At 44.4% G+C, this 16,312-nt stretch overlaps 1 protein-coding gene across 4 annotated transcripts in view; it reads left to right on the top strand.

The window, feature by feature from the left end:
* The window catches only part of Insr (insulin receptor), a 130,722-nt gene extending 122,566 nt beyond the window's left edge, over positions 1-8,156 (top strand). For all 4 annotated transcript variants that reach the window (XM_075971213.1, XM_075971211.1, XM_075971210.1 and 1 more), the window contains 2 exons: positions 2,609-2,743; positions 5,459-8,156. In XM_075971213.1, the coding sequence (XP_075827328.1) occupies positions 2,609-2,743; positions 5,459-5,813 (490 nt within the window). In that variant the 3' untranslated portion in view covers positions 5,814-8,156. The remainder of the gene's footprint in view (positions 1-2,608; positions 2,744-5,458) is intronic.
* Positions 8,157-16,312: the final 8,156 nt, after the last annotated feature.

Genomic DNA, 16,312 nt, shown 5'->3' on the forward strand with positions numbered 1-16,312 from the left:
GAAGGTGAGCATCCAAACAGACTAGGCTCCCACAAAGCCCATCCATGCAGTAGAATCAAAACTCAGCGCCATTGTCCTTGGCTTTTCCATCAGCCTCCCTTCAGCCACATTCAGAGAGTCTGGTTTGATCCCATGCTCCATCAGTTCCAGTCCAACTGGTCTTGGTGAGCTCCCATTAGATCAGTCCCACTGTCGCAGTCCTGACTTTCTTGCTCATGTTCTCCCTCCTTCTGCTCTTCATATGTACCTTGGGAGCTCAGTCCAGTGCTCCAATGTGGGTCTCTGTCTCTGTCTCCATCCATCGCCAGATGAAGGTTCTATGGTGATTTGCAAGATATTCATCAGTGTGGCCATAGGATAAGGCCAGTTCAGGCACTCTCTCCTCTGCTGCCCAAGGAACAAGCGGGGACATCTCCTTGGACACCTGGGAACCCCTCCAGAGTCAAGTCTCTTGCCAACCTTAAAATGGCTCCCTTAATTAAGATATCTACTTCCCTGCTCCCTCATCTACCCCTCCTCCATCTCAACCATCCCATTCCCTCAAACTCTCCCCATCCTCCCCTTCTCTCTTCTCTCTCCCCATCTCCCCTTATCTCTACCCCACCCCCACCCCCGTGCTCCCAACCCCTGTCCGACACTCTTGTCCACTTCCAATATCCAGGAGGATAACTATATGTCATTCTTTGGGTTCACCTTCTTATTTAGCTTCTCTAGAATCACGAATTATAGGCTCAATGTCCTTTATTTATGGCTAGAATCCACTTATGAGTGAGTACATACCATATTCATCCTTTTGGGTCTGGGTTACCTCACTTAGGATAGTGGTTTTTTTTTTGGTTTTTTGAGACAGGGTTTCTCTGTGGTTTTGGAGCCTGTCCTGGAACTAGCTCTTGTAGACCAGGCTGGTCTCGAACTCACAGAGATCTGCCTGCCTCTGCCTCCCTGAGTGCTGGGATTAAAGGCGTGCGCCACCACCGCCCGGCAGGATAGTGTTTTCTATTTCCATCCATTTGCATGCAAAATTCAAGATGTCATTGTTTTTTACCGCTGAGGAGAACTCTAAAGTGTATATGTGCCACAACTTCTTCATCCTGTTTTCTCTCCATGTCTCCTGGCTTCTCCTGCCTCTTGATTCCTCTTCTTTTTTTTTCTTTTCTCAGAAATCCCACCTATACTCCTGCCTAGCTATTGGCTGTTCAGCTCTTTATTAAACCAATCGCAGCGATATATCTTCACACAGTGTACAAATATCCCACAACAGTGCACACAGGTTTCCATGTTTCCATTTGGAAGGCATGTGACAGCCTTGGGCATACTTCCTTTTCAGGTGCCATCTACTGTGTTCTCTCTCTCTCTCTCTCTCTCTCTCTCTCTCTCTCTCTCTCTCTCTCTCCCTCCCTCCCTCCCTCCCTCCCTCCCTCCCTCCCTCCCTCTCTCTCTCTCTCTCTCTTCTCTCTTCTCTCTCTCCCTCTCCATCTCCCTCTTCCTCTCTCCCTCTCTCTGAGACAGGCTTTCTCTATAGCTTTGCAGCCTATCCTGGAACTAGTCCTTATAGACCAGGCTGGCCACTGCCTCCCAAGTGCTTGGATTAAAGGCGCGCACCCACACTGCCCGACTTCTACCTTGGTTTTTTTTAAACGGTGTCTCTCACTGACCTGTAATTTTCTAAATTGGTTAGGTTTGCTGGCCAGAGATCTCGGGATTCTCTGCTTCCCCTGTGCTGGGACTACAAGTGCTCACCACCACAGCCAGCTTCTCCCTTACCCCATTTTCATATGTATGTGGTTGTTTGCCTGTGTGTGCACACCAAGTGTGCGTTCATGCAGGTAGAGTTCTGAGGTTGATATTGGAAATTATCCTTGACTGCTCTTCTACTTTATTCACTGAGGCAGGGTCTCTCAATCAAACCCAGAGCTAGTCAAGGTGCGATGACTATTCTTGCTAGTCAGCCAGCTTGCTCTAGGGATCCCCTGTCTCTGCCTTCTGAGGCTGGAATTACAGCTAGGTTACTATGCCCATTTGGCATTTACATGATTTTCTGGGGATTTGAACTTCTATCCTCAGACTTGTGGGGCAAGCACATGAGCCACTGAGTCATCTCCCTAGCTAGCCCTGCTTTAAACAAAAGACACACACCACACACACACACACACACACACACACACACACAGAGTTAGATGTGTGGCTGTGTCTTTGTGTGTGTGTGTTCCGAGGAACATGCCACAGCACATGTGTGGAAGTCAAAGGACAACGTACAGGAGTCACTTCTCACCTCCCACCATATGGGCCCTTGGGATCTAATTCGGGTCATTAGGCTTGGCAGCAAGAGTTTTGCCTACTGAGATATCTTGCTGGCCCCTACATCCAGTTCTTTACATGGGTTTTGGGCACTGAACTCAGGTACTCATACTTTGGTAGAAAGCACTTGGCCAACTGAGCTATTGTTTTAGTCTGTCAATTGTTTTACTTGGCCAGCCAAGTTCTCGTAAGTCAAAAGAGGTATGGATGGATATGTTTGAGAGAGAGACAGGGTGTGTGTGTGTGTGTGTTTGTGTGTGTGTGTGTTTAGTTGACTTCTTTGTTAACTGTTCTCAATTGTCGTTGGCAGGTCCTTTGGGGTGGTCCTTTGGGAAATCACTAGCCTGGCTGAGCAACCATACCAAGGCCTGTCTAATGAACAGGTGTTGAAATTTGTCATGGATGGAGGCTATCTGGATCCACCTGATAATTGTCCCGAGAGACTGTAAGTATAGAAAAGAGGTGGGGAGTGTGATGAGTCTAATCAAAGTAGTTGTGAACCAATACATGGGTGCTGGGAGCTAAACCTTGGTCATCCTCAAGAGGCACAAGTCCTCTTAACCACTGAGCCATCTCTTTAGTTCCTTAATTTTTTCTAAATGCTCCTGTACATACCTGTTGTTCATACATGTGTGGAGACCAGAGGGCAACCTTGGGCATCATTCACCTCCTTTGAAACATGGCCTTCCATTGGCGTTCTACTCATTTATTCAGCTAGGCTGGATGGCCAGCTGTAGAGTCCCCAGGATCCTCCTACCTCTACCTCCCCAGCACTGGGATTGTAAATGTATGTATTTTTTATGTAGGTTCTGATGAACTAACTTAGGTTCTCAGGCTTGAGGGGCAAGCACTTTACTGACTGAACCTTGCCTACCAAACCTTTATAACCATTTTGTGTTTCTATCCGTGTCTTCATGTAGGTGCTTGCATTTGTCTTGTATTTGTATTTTTCTCTTCACATTCAAAATTTTCTGAACATTGCCCTTTCCTAACTAGACCAGTTTGTAACTAGTTGAGAATTTGGGGGTTTAACCTGTGATGATTAGTTTTAATTATCAACTTGGCACAATCTAGAATTGTCTGGAAGGAGAGCTGTCTAGGTAACATTGGCTGTGGGCATGTCTGTGGGGGATTGTCTTGATTATGCTAATTGATGTCACCTACCACTGTTAGTGGCACCATTTCCTAGGCAGGGGAACCCGACTGCATAAAGTGGAGAAAGCGAGCTGAGCCAGCCAGCACGCATTCATTCTCTATGTGTCTTGTGATGTGACTAGTGCTTTAAGTTCCTACCGCCTTCCTTCCCCCACTCTGATGGTCTGCCCTGTGGACCCCAGGGCAGAGGTCCACAGCCTTTCCCTAAAGGCTCTATTATAAATATCGACAGCATGATGGCTGCACAGTTGGATCTTGAATATAGTCATTGGCATCGTGTAGATGCATGGATGAGACCCTGTTTGTTAGCTGTCACTGCTGGGAAATACCCGAGAAGTTCAGCTTAAGGAGGAAAGACTTACTGTGGCTCACAGTTTCAGTCTCTCTCCATAGAGCTCTGGTGAGGCAGAAGGTCAAGGGTGGTAGGATGAGAGCGGAACTGAGGTTGGAGGTAAAATGTACCCCTGAGATTCATACCTCCAATAACCCGCTTCCTCCAACAAGGCCCTTCCTCTTAGTGTTCCTCTTACTCCACTGATGGTTTCATCCATTGACTAGGTTAGTGCCCTCATGATCCAAACACTTCCCCAGAGCTGTACCTGGAAATGTGTTGCATCAACAGCTCAGTGTTTGCAGGCATCTAAGAAACAGCATTATACCCTGTGACAATAAAACTTTATAGACACATGCAAGGGGGCCAGTTTTCATTCAAGGTCTGAAATTTGCTGTAGGTCAAGTTACATGGGAGAAAGGAAAAGGTCAAAATGCAAATGGAAGTCCTTGGTTCCTGTTCTTAATGTTTTGGACTGAGTAAAGTAGAAACCTGGGGCTCTTGGAGAATCTGTAAGGATGAGGTCTGGACTCTTGTATGATGTTAGGCGCCAGTGTACCTCAGTGCTGTAAACACTGCAAGAGCCCACCAGGCTGGTTCTATGACTAAGGCCCCTCCTGACATTTTCTTTTGATATATGAGGAGCCGACTCCCTGTGTTCAGTTCATATAGCTGTACCTGCCAGCGCTCAAGGATACCAGCCCTGAAGAGTCTTTAAGTCTAGAATGACTGTTGGGTACAGGTAAGCCTCAGCAAGCAGTTCCAGACAGGAGCGAGACATACCGGTAACTCCTGAGACACAGGAGACTGGGGATGTGTAGGGGAATAAACGATGTACAATACAACTGTCCAGCTCCTCACCTCTGTTACCATGGTAAAACCTGACCACAAGCAATTTAGGGGAGGAAGACCTTATTTGGATCACTAATGGGGAGGTCAAAGTAGGAAGCAGCTAGTCAGGTCACATCTGTAGTCAAGGGCAGAGAGAAATAAGTATGCGATCTTTCCTTGTTTGCTCTCAGCTTGCTTTCCACATCCTAGACATGAAGTTTAGGAGGCCCTGCCCAGGGTGTAGTGTTAGCCTCCCAGATCCAGGTCTTGCCATATCAACTGACAACCATGACAACCCCCACCGGCATGTTAGCATTCCAACCTAATCTAAACTTTCCCTAGTTGGGGCCCTTTCCCTGGTTGACAGCTTCTTGGCTCCACTGTTATTTTCTCCTCCCCTCTCCCACCTTTTCCTTCCTCCCTGCCCATTCCTTCCTTTCCCAATCTTTTCTTTCCATTTCCCATTCTTTTTTCCTTTTCCTCTGCCCTCCCTCTTCCTCCACTTTGTCCTTTTAATTTAGAGGCACTGGTCTCACTAAGTTGCCCAGGCTGGTCTGAAAGTCACTCTAACGTGGCAGGCCTTGAATGTATAGTCGTCCTACCTTAGCCTCCCGAGTAGCTGGGATCACAGGCCTGCACTACCAAGTCTTGCCGGCTTGCTTTTCACAGCCGTCTTCCAGTCCCACTAGAATTGTCAGTCCAGCCTTGACTGCCGTATGTGCAGCCACAGCTAAGGCAAGGAGTCTACTACTTGGATGTGGTCTGTGGTGGGGCGGAGTGTGAGGGAGCTGCTTGGCTTGGCTGCATATTGAGGATCATCCACCCTGGTTCTTGTTCCTGCAGCACTGACCTGATGCGCATGTGCTGGCAGTTCAACCCCAAGATGAGGCCAACCTTCCTGGAAATTGTCAACCTGCTGAAGGATGACCTCCACCCCAGCTTTCCAGAGGTTTCCTTCTTCTACAGCGAAGAGAACAAGGCTCCTGAGAGTGAGGAGCTGGAGATGGAGTTCGAGGACATGGAGAATGTCCCCTTGGATCGGTCCTCTCACTGTCACAGGGAAGAAGCTGGGGGCCGGGAGGGAGGGTCCACTCTGAGCATCAAACGGACCTATGATGAACACATCCCATACACCCACATGAACGGGGGCAAGAAGAATGGGCGTGTGCTCACCCTGCCCAGGTCAAACCCTTCCTAACAGCACCTGCTGGAGAAGAACTCTTTCTTTCTTTTTTAAAACTCTTCTCTAGTTTGACTGCCTCCAGGAAACTCAGGATTATCAGGACTCTACCCAGATGTGAAACTGAACTCAGAGATAGTTCATACACGTTTCTGTTTGTCTTTTGACCTAGAAATACACACTTGTGATTGCCAACCCTGCAAGCCAGTGGAGGGCTAACTGTGAACCTAGAGGGGTTGGGCTTTCCACGGACATGTCCCCCTCTCCCAGCCACGGTTTCAAACCAGGATTTTGTTGTTGCTGTTGTTTTCCTCGTAGGCTGAAAGAATGCACCTGTTTTTACAGGCATTTCTCTTTTCTTGCTAGTGTCTGAGTTACAGTTAGTTGTCAAGGACAGAATTTATTTATGGAACACAAGTAAGAAAGCTAAGGAGAGAGAGAGACAGAAAAAAAAAAACAAAAAAACCCAACCCACACCCTGTTCTATAATTACATGCTTTGCAGGGTTGGGCTTTGAGAAGATTTTATTAATCTGAGAGAGGGGCTTTATTTTAGCTTTGTTTTCTTCATTCACAAAATCAGTTCCTCAAATTGACCAATAGCTGCTGCTTTCATATTTTATTTTGGGAAAGTGTGTGTAGTCCTCTGTGTGTGCTTCTGTTCACACCTGTGTGTGTTTGTGTGCGTGTCATGTCCAGGCTAGAGATCACAGGGTGGGGTGGGGACTGTGTGTGTGTGTGTGTAAAACATTATCTGGACTGATGCTTGGGGAATTGATTGGCTCATGAAGCTCCTGCTGCTTGGAGTGGGTGACTTCACCTTGTCCTTCCTTCTTAGGATCTCAGCGTCTGTGCCATCTAGAGATGCTTCTCGGTCATTTCAGAAGTCTTGCTCAGGTCTCTTCTTTCCCTCCCTTTGGCAATGTTTTCCAAAAACTGAGGGAGGACCATTTGGTCTGGATTCATCAAGGGTGTTTGGAAGACCAAACAAAGCAAAGGACACACACACGCAAATACACACACCGGACAGAAGTAGAAAGAAGTCAGATAATAATTTTGAGAATATATTTGTAACATATTTAATGCTTAAGGAATCTCTGGCATGAGCCTAATAAGTTATTATTTCTTTGGGGGCAGAGGAAGTAGTGGGCACACCTGCCTGTGTAGGGACACAGGAGGGAATGGCCTCTTGTGTTTGGTCTTTGAAGCACATGTTTTTCGGGGAATTATACCACATTAGCTGCTAGCCCGTTAGGACACTGTGAGGCCTTGTGGAGTATATGGGAAACTGGATTTTTGACTGATTCTTCTAGCAAGTTGGACTGGATGTCTCTTGCTTGCATACACTGGTGGTCCTGGAGCTGAGCTGGCCTTCCAGAACACCTGTGTTCATCTTTGGGTTTTTCTCTGCTCGTGTACCTCACCTCTTCAAGGCCTACTTGTTGCTCAGTCATTGTATAAACACAGCAAACTCATCCCAAAGACCAACGACACAGGAGGACTTTGAGAACACTAAGCAATATAAGGAGATGCCCCCTTGGGATAGCTGTTGGTCTCCTCCCCCGGGGGACATCGGCTGTTCTCCACACTAAACTCCCACAGCTGCTCTTGGTTCCCAGGGACCTCAGCTCGGGCAAGTGTGGTGCCTGAGTCTCTTTCTCAGGTGCTAATGTTTCAGTCCCTAGAGACTACAGTCTGGAGGGGAAGACATCAGAGACTTTCTTGCCACCACCAAGAACTCCTGAAAGGATGTGAACCCACAGCTTCCTCTCTTTGCATAAAACTACAGCTGCTCAAGTAAAAGAAGCAAACAGCATGGTGAACTCATGGATCGGGGCTCAGAATCCTCCCACACGTTCTTCCCTGCCTGTGTTTCCCCACGAATATCTGATACCTTTCTTCTCCTCTAAGAGATGTGAGATAAAGACACAGTGTCCACCCCAAAATCCTCCTAATTCTCGGTTGAGAACACAAGTAGACACAGATTCTGATTGCCAGTTGCTGTCAAATTTATATTAGAAAAGTGACAGATGTAAAAATGTTACCAGGGAACTCGGTGGTTGGTACAAGAAGAAAAAGTCACAGTTATTTTCACCCAAATCACTTTGTAACTAGAGGGTTTGTGCATCAGTGGTAGGTCTGATATTTGTTGTTTCTTTTTCCTTTTCACAGTAAATTTGTAGTGGTCAGATGCTACACTAGCAGGAATTTCCACATTTTTCTAATTCAAAAGGTTTTCTTATATTACTGGGGAAAGTATTTATTTTAATATATAAAATCACTCTTGAAAATCACTTTTGTAAAAAAATGGTGTGCATGTAAATTTTTTTTATCAAGGAAAAAATAAAAACAGGTGAGTGTGGGTCATGTTTTTATTTCTCTCAGCACAGTCTACCTCAGTGTCTTGTTAGGATGAGGTTCAGTCACAGGCGTCGAGGCTTTGGAATTCTGGCTGGATTGTGCTCTGAGTTGGGGAGCTGTGTACCAGCTGATTTCCGAATGCCACAGACTAGGAAGAACTTTGAGGGAGGGAGTTGGAATGAAGTTAGAACCTTCCTGTGAACGTGGATTCTTCTCTTCGCTGGTATTCTTCTGAGTGTAACCGTATACAGCTTTTTGTTGATGCACACTCCTCACACAAGCTGTGCTTCAGTCCGTCTTGATTTAGCCTCTCTGTGAGGTCCTCACGTTCAGGTCTTTTGGGGAGAGGTAATAAACTACCACCGACAGCTGTCGCATGAAATCTCCCAGACATGAATGCAAAGGCACTTTGAGTTCTCAGCCCTTTTCAGACCTGTGAGGCTTTGGGTGTCTGAGGGCACCTCCTATACAACCAGCCAGTATGAGGGCATTTGGGGGAAATCCTAATCCAAAACCCATCAGTTTCTTGAATATATTTTGAGCAATAAAACAGGAGCCCTCTGCTAGGATTTGGTTGCCCTCAAGCTGACACTGTTTGGCCTTGTGCAGTTTTTGGAAGTCTGGAAGTCAAGGCAGGGCCAGCATGGCCCCTGTTTTCAGGCTTCCCATTTCTTACTTCATCTTAGGGCACAGCCCTTGAAAGTTCACTCTTCTCCATCTTCTCTGGAGAGGTGTACCAACTTGGGATGACCCTATCAAAAAGGATTTCACCAATTCTATTTTGATATCTAATGCTGCTGGGGAGGGAATAAGTTTTGGTTATGAGACTCATTTTGGCTTCAGAAGATGTTAGCTTTGTAAGAAAAGAATCTTGGGACCTAGAAAATCATGGCTCTCCCGGGAGTTTGTAGTGATGGGTGAGAGGGGAACAAAAGAAACAAAACCAGGATACATTGACACTTCGCTGTGTGTTTTGGAAGATGTCTCATCATTTTAAAAGTCTTTTTATGATGATGGTGAAAGCCACACAGTCATTTCTTCCAGGATAACAGCAGATATGTTTTCTTTCTGGTTCAATGATATCAAGCACACACCAGGAAATGTTCATGTTCTGGAGCCCTTCTAGATGCTTCCTGTCGTTTGAAGCTAACTGGAAGGGAAGAGCACTAATGGTTTTTCTGGAGTTAGGCTGAGCAGTTTGGGAGAACGTGGAGATGGGCAGGAAGACCTGCATGTTTATTTCTGTGGCTGTTGGGAGTGATGTCACCAGTCCAAGCACAGGTCACCCTTACTATCTTACCAGGACAGTAGTCTACCATGCGGAGTGATTAATTATGGGGTCAAGGAGTATAAATTTATTTGAAGTCCACCATAACACTGGCCAGTGAGCAGTATCACTGTGCAAGTCTAGTTCATACTGGCAATCTTAGCAAATGAGTGGCTGTCATTCTACCAAAGGTTTTTCTAGTTCCTGATAGGTGAATGTGTTCTGGATACTGGCTGGTGACTTCATGAGAACATATAATCTTCAAAAATTATAGTTGTTTTGAACATGGAAAAGAAAAATGCTGATTTTGTATAAATGACACACATAGGGTAGAGCCATTTTAAAAAACCTTCCAGAATGTTCCTCAGAATATGAATTTACACAAGAGATGAGGTTGTGAAATAGGAATAAATGGTTATCCCTTGCTGTTTAAACTTTTAAGAGACCATGACTGAAGGCATATTTATCCTCAGGTGGTCCTCAAGAAATAGAGATCAGTGAGTATTTGCGCTTACTTGATGCCAATCAAGGTTCAGAATCAGTCTCTGGTCAATTTTTTATCTATATGTGAGCCACTAAAAAAGCAAAACAAAGCAAAACAAAACAAAAACTTGTTAAAAACTAGATCGTGAACCTGGGACCCATGTTATCATTTGAGAAGGAAGGACCCTAATGTGTATGTGTGTGTGTGTGTCCGTGTGTCCATGCACATGTCCAGGAATGGCTTGTTTGGTCCTTATCCTTTGTATCAAAGTTGCTGCTTCTTGCCCCTTTATGTGCCTGGGTAGCTACACCCCATATATCAGCAGTGTGGGATTAAATGTGCCACAGTGCTGTAGAAAACTCAGAAACTCAAAACCCACCCAAAACAGTGATGTTTTCTTATAAGAGCCAAGTAGCATCATGTACAGAATATGCCTTCTTTGTGAGGGGAGGGGAGGGGCTGAAATTGTTCTGCATGTACAATACAGGCTAATTACTTGTTTATATTAAAATTTGGAATAAATTATCTGAGACTGTTTTTTTATGTGGTATCCAGGTTGGTCTGGGTGGAGTTGTGACTTTGAAATTTATTCAATGAAAACTTGGGAAATTGTGAGTTGTGTGTGTGTGTGTGTGTGTTTATGTATGCAGATGCACATGTGTGTTAGTGCAAGCATATGTGTAGAGGACAGCTTCAGATATTGTCTCTCAAGTGCTATCCGCCATTACTTTTGAGACAGGATTTTTCATAGCTGACCAGCCAATGAACTCCAGTGATCTGCCTGCTTCTGCCTCTAGTGCTGAGGTTGTAAGCACATGTCACCATGGGTGACTTTTTTAATGTTGGTTTTTGGGCTTTAAACATTTAAAGGGGGCTAACTGGCGCTAATAGCCATACTATAATGCAAAATGCATTTAGTACAACTTCAGAGGTCCCCAAAGTCTTTCACAGTCTCAAGACCCCCTGAAAGTCAAGTCTCTTCTGAGACTCATGGCAGTCTTAGCTGTAATCCCCTGTAAAGTCAAAATCAAAAAGCATATCACATACTTTTAATATACAATGGCACAGGATATACATTACCATTCCAAAAAAGGAAGAAAGGGAGGATAGTGAGAAAATACTGGATCAAAACAAGACCAAAAACCAGCTGGGCAAACTTTAAACTCTGCATCTCCATTCTCAGGTCAAAGTGCTCTTCAGATCTCCAACTTCTTTTTGCTTTGTTTACTGTAACATACTTTTCTCTCTTTGTCTGAAGCCTCCCTTGGCAGGTATGTCATGACTCTGGCATCTCCAACATCTTGGAGTCTCCGATACAGTCCAGGTTTCACCTTCATAGCTTCATGAAGTGGCCTTTCTGGGCCTCCATGAAGGGATACCCTGACACACATCTGGCTTCGGCAGCTTTCCTTAGCTGTAGAAGGAAATTCCACACCCCATTTCTTATATTCTTTCTTGACTCTAAAGCCAGAACCAAGTGGCTGAAGCTGCTTTTTGCTGGTCCTGGAACTTGGCTGTCTTTTTCAGTTACGTCTTATTAGCTTTCTGTTTTTCATGGTGTCTTCACTGCTTAAGATTTCCTTTGATTCCTTTTCACAAGTTGGAAGCTTAGGTTGGTGGAGTCTTGCCCTGAGGTCACCACTCCTTTATTCCATTTATCAGCAGGCTTTTCTTTAAACTTTTTATCTCTTTGAGGACTGGATTCATCTCCAACACGACATTTCCTAGTGTTCCTTAACTCCTCAAAACTATATATATTTTGTATTTTTTCCTTGCTCAGCTTGCCCCTTTTCATTATAGGTCTGTTTAAGACTGGTCGTTAATACCCACACAACACATCTCGGAAAAGCAGTGCAGACTGTCTTGAAGTCTCCTCTGCCAAGGCCATCAATTCAAAACTCTTCAATTTAGCTTCAGACAGATTTTTAGGACAAAGGCAAAAAGAAGCCTCATTCTTTGCCAAAACATCACAAGAATGGTCTCAGCCTCTTAACCTCTGAAACTTTTTTTTGAGCTGGGCTTTCACAGTTCAAATCACCTTGAGCACTGTCTTCCATGCTCCCACTGGGATAAACCATTAAGTCCCACCTAAAGTATCCAACCATTTTTCTAGTCCAAAATCCCAAAATCTTCCATATTCTTCCCACAGACATCTTGGTCAATCCTATCATAGTAATACCCCAGTCTCTGGCACCAATTTCTGTCTTAGTCACTGTTCTATTGTTGTGAAGAGACACCATGACCAAGGCAGCTCTTATGAAAGAAAGCATTTAATTGGGAGCTTGTCTACGTTTCAGAGATTTAGTTCATCATCATCATTTCAGGGATTGTGACAGCATGCAGGCAGGCTCCTGGAGCAGTAGCTGTGAGCTACGTCATGATCAGTGTGCAGAGAAAGAGACTCTGGGCCTGGAATAGGTTTTTGAAACCTTAAAGCCCACTTTCTCCAATAAGGCCATACCTAATTGTTTTAATCCTTTCAAAGAGTGTCACTGCCTGATGACTATGCATTCAAATATATGAGCCTTGGGGACCATTCTTATTCAAACCACAACAGAAGCAATGTGTAACTCAGGTCTTGGTGCTTGGAAGGTGTGATGACTGATCTTGGTTGTCCTTATAGATTGCTGGTTGATTGGCAAGCAAGGGGAAGCACTCTGGACAGTACAATCCTTAGGCAGGTAGGCCTGCTATATACAAAGCTGAGAGTCAGCCAGTAGGCAGAATTTCTTCATGGTTTCTGCCTCAAGCTCTTGCTTTGAGTTCCCTCCTTAGTTTCCCTTGATGGACTAAATGAATTCTTTCCTCACCAGTTGCTTTTGGTCAGAGGGTTTATTATGGCAAAAAAAAAAAAGCAAGCACACAAGGCAATTACTTTACTCACAGAGCATCCTCAGCCCAAAGTAGTGAGCTCTGAGAGGAGACTTACAGATCTTCAGCACAGAAAACTGGAAGTTAGAATTTTTTGCTTTCTTATTTTTTATTTTATGTGCATGGATTTTTTTTTATAGTAAAAAAAATTAAATTTATTCATTGTGGTTTTTAGCTCCAGAATTTCTGTTTGGCTCAATTTGTGTGATTTTTATTATTAATTATTTTAGTTAGCATATGTATTGATGATTTTATTTATTTATTTATTTATTTATTTATTAAAGATTTCTGTCTCTTCCTCACCACCGCCTCCCATATCCCTCCCCCTCCCCCAATCAACTCCCCCTCTCTCATCAGCCCTAAGAGCAGACCGGGTTCCCTGCTCTGTGGGAAGTCTAAGGACCTCCCACCTCCTTCCAGGTCTAGTAAGGTGAACATCCAAACAGCCTAGGCTCCCACAAAGCCAGTACGGGCAGTAGGATTAAAACCCAGTGCCATGGTTGTTGACTTCTCAGCAGTCCTCATTGCCTGCATGGTCTGTGCACCATGAGTGTGAAGTGCCTGTGGAGTCCAGAGGGTTTCATATCTCCTGGACTCCAGTAGGAAGCATGGTTGTGTGAATCTCTAACCCCAGTTTGGAGTGGCGGTGGAGACAGACAGTTGATGGCAGCTTCCTGACCAGCCAGTCTAGCAGAAGTGGTGAACTTCTACTCAGTCAGACCCTGTCTCAAGGCACTAAGTTGGAGCCTGAGAGATAAGCCATGTGACATCGTACTCTGGTCTGTGACTGCATGTGCATAGGTGCAAACACCTGAACATTCTTGTTTGTGTACCAGACATACCAAGCATACATATGTATACAACACACACACATACACGCGCGCATTTTTAACTTTCTGAGGCTTTCAGTGAGACATAATTTCACATGATAGTTTTTACTGTGTAACAAACATGTCCAGATAGTGGCTTAAAACATGATACTGTTTGTGTGTATATGTGTGATAATGTTTGTGCTTGTGCAGGTGCACATGTACATGTGAATATGCATACATATGTATGTATGACTACAGGCATGTGGAAGCCAGGGAACAACCTTTGTGTTGTTGCTTAGGTGCTGCCCTGACTCCTCCTATCCTGAGACAGTCTCTCTGTCCCAGAACTCACCATGTAGGCATGACTGACTGGCCAGCAAGTTCCAGGGATGCATTTGTTTCTGTCTTTCCAGTGCTGGATTACAGTTTTGTGCCACATTTCTCAGCCCTTTTCACATAGGTTCTGGGGCTAAAACTCAGGTCCTTATGTTTACAAGGTAGGGCTTTACCAACCTGGTTCTCCCCCTACCCCTATTTCTTCTTGCAAATACTCTTAGCTGATGCATAAAATGTAAAAACTGTATTTAAATGTAGTACTGTGTTATATCCAATGTAAGTATACATTGCATAATTTAGGTCAGGTTAAACATATCTATCTCCTCAAACATTTATTTATGGTGAAAACCTGTCATTTTTGGGGTGTGTGTGTGTGCCCCTGGTCTCCTGGAATTTACTATTTAGATCAGCCTGGCCTTGAACTCACTGAGATTTCTCTGAGTCATCCACTTACATGTAAGGAATAACAGCATGCAGCACCATGCCTTGCTCTTCCAGCTTTTTAAAATGCCTAGTATAGCATTGTCTATAGGCATGTTATCATGCAATAACCCACCAGAATGGCCTGCCCTTGTCTACTTAGGAACTGTCCGTCAACGTTTCCCCATGCCCTCTCAGGCTCTGGAGACTGCCATTCTCTTCTCAACTTTAATGAGATTGATTTTTTTTTTTTTTGTGGTTTTTCGAGACAGGGTTTCTCTGTGGTTTTGGAGCCTGTCCTGGAACTAGCTCTTGTAGACCAGGCTGGTCTCGAACTCACAGAGATCCGCCTGCCTCTGCCTCCCGAGTGCTGGGATTAAAGGCGTGTGCCACCACCGCCCGGCGAGATTGATTTTTTTTTAATGCACGTGTGTGTGTGTGGGGGGCAGGCATGTGCTGTGGTGTGCATACGGAAGTCAGAGGACAGTTTGAGCAAATTGCTTCATTACTTACACTATGTCGTCCTAGGGATGAAATTCAGGTCATTGAGCTTGGCAGCAAGAACTGTTACCTGCTGAGCCATCTTGCCAGACCCGGCTTTCAAGATACCAAATGTGAGTGAGCCTTAGTTATTTCACCTAATGCTCTTGAGCTACACCTATGTTGTTGCAATTGAAATAAGTCTGTTTGTTTGTTTGTTTGGGGTTAATTAGTGTTCTATTGTGCATGCATATATGTGTATAAGATATGAGAGTGTATGTGGTGGAGTGTGCTTGTGTGTGTGCGGGCACTCACGCAATTGTATGTGAAGTATGGGGGCCAAGGCGCAACTCTGAGTGGGTTTTTATGTGTGTGTCTATCTACTTTGTTATTTTTTAAAAAATATTTATTTTAATTCTGTGTGTATGCATGTGTTGAGCTTGATTTCTCAAGTCTTCCACAGCCCAGGACGCCTGACTAGGGGATGGTGCCTCTCATAGTGGGCAGGGTCTTCCTACCTCAATTAACTTAAGATGGTCTCCCACAGACATGCCCACATGTTAGTTCACTTTAGATGTCCTCATTGAGATGTTCTTCCCCAGTGAGTCTAGGCTGTGCTTAGTTGATAATTAAAGCCCTAGCTGTCACAGATAAGATTATTGTGACAAATATTTTCTTTTCCTTGCACTACTAGACATAGAACCCAGGGCCCTATGTATGTTAAGCAAAATACTTTGCCTTTGATATCTATCTGTCTGTCTATCTATCTATATCTATCTATCTATCTATCTATCTATCTATCTATCTATCTATCTATCTATCTATCTATCTATCATTTATCTATCCATCATCCATCAATTGATCTATCCTTCCTATCTATCTATCTATCTATCTATCTATCTATCTATCTATCTATCTATCTATCTATCTATCTATCTATCTATCTATCTTCTGAGATACATCCAGAGCCCTGCATCTAACTTTCATTTCTTATGTCTTGAATTGCCTGTGCCTTGAGGCTTTTGCTGGTATAGCTGAGATTACTAATCTTCCACAGGTCACTTCAGGTGTTTCTGTAAGGTTCCAAGTGGGAAGTAAGTGTCAATATTCAAACACTTTCCAAACCTGTACTTTGTGGTATTTGTTAGTAACAAATACTTGCTCACTTTCCCTAAAGTGAATCATATAACCAAGTCCAGACATCCCTCTCTCCTCCTCTTTTCTCTATCTCCCTCCCCTTCTCTCTCCTCCCCCTTGGTGTATGTGTGTGTGTCTGTGTGTGTGTGTGTCTGTGTGTGTGTGTGTGTCTCTCTCTCTGTGTGTGTGTTTACCTGTGTGCTAGGCAGAGGGAATTTGGGTGGGGAAAGTTCAAAGCATAGGCATTGGCCCTGCTCTGGTGAGAGCTCTCTTGACTATATCATAAAAGGGAAAATGACATGTGGAAGTATTTGCAAGAGGAAGGGATCACATAACAAGACCAGAAACCA

The sequence above is a fragment of the Microtus pennsylvanicus genome, chromosome 1 (genome assembly GCF_037038515.1).
Source record: "Microtus pennsylvanicus isolate mMicPen1 chromosome 1, mMicPen1.hap1, whole genome shotgun sequence".
In the NCBI taxonomy this organism is placed as follows: domain Eukaryota; kingdom Metazoa; phylum Chordata; class Mammalia; order Rodentia; family Cricetidae; genus Microtus; species Microtus pennsylvanicus.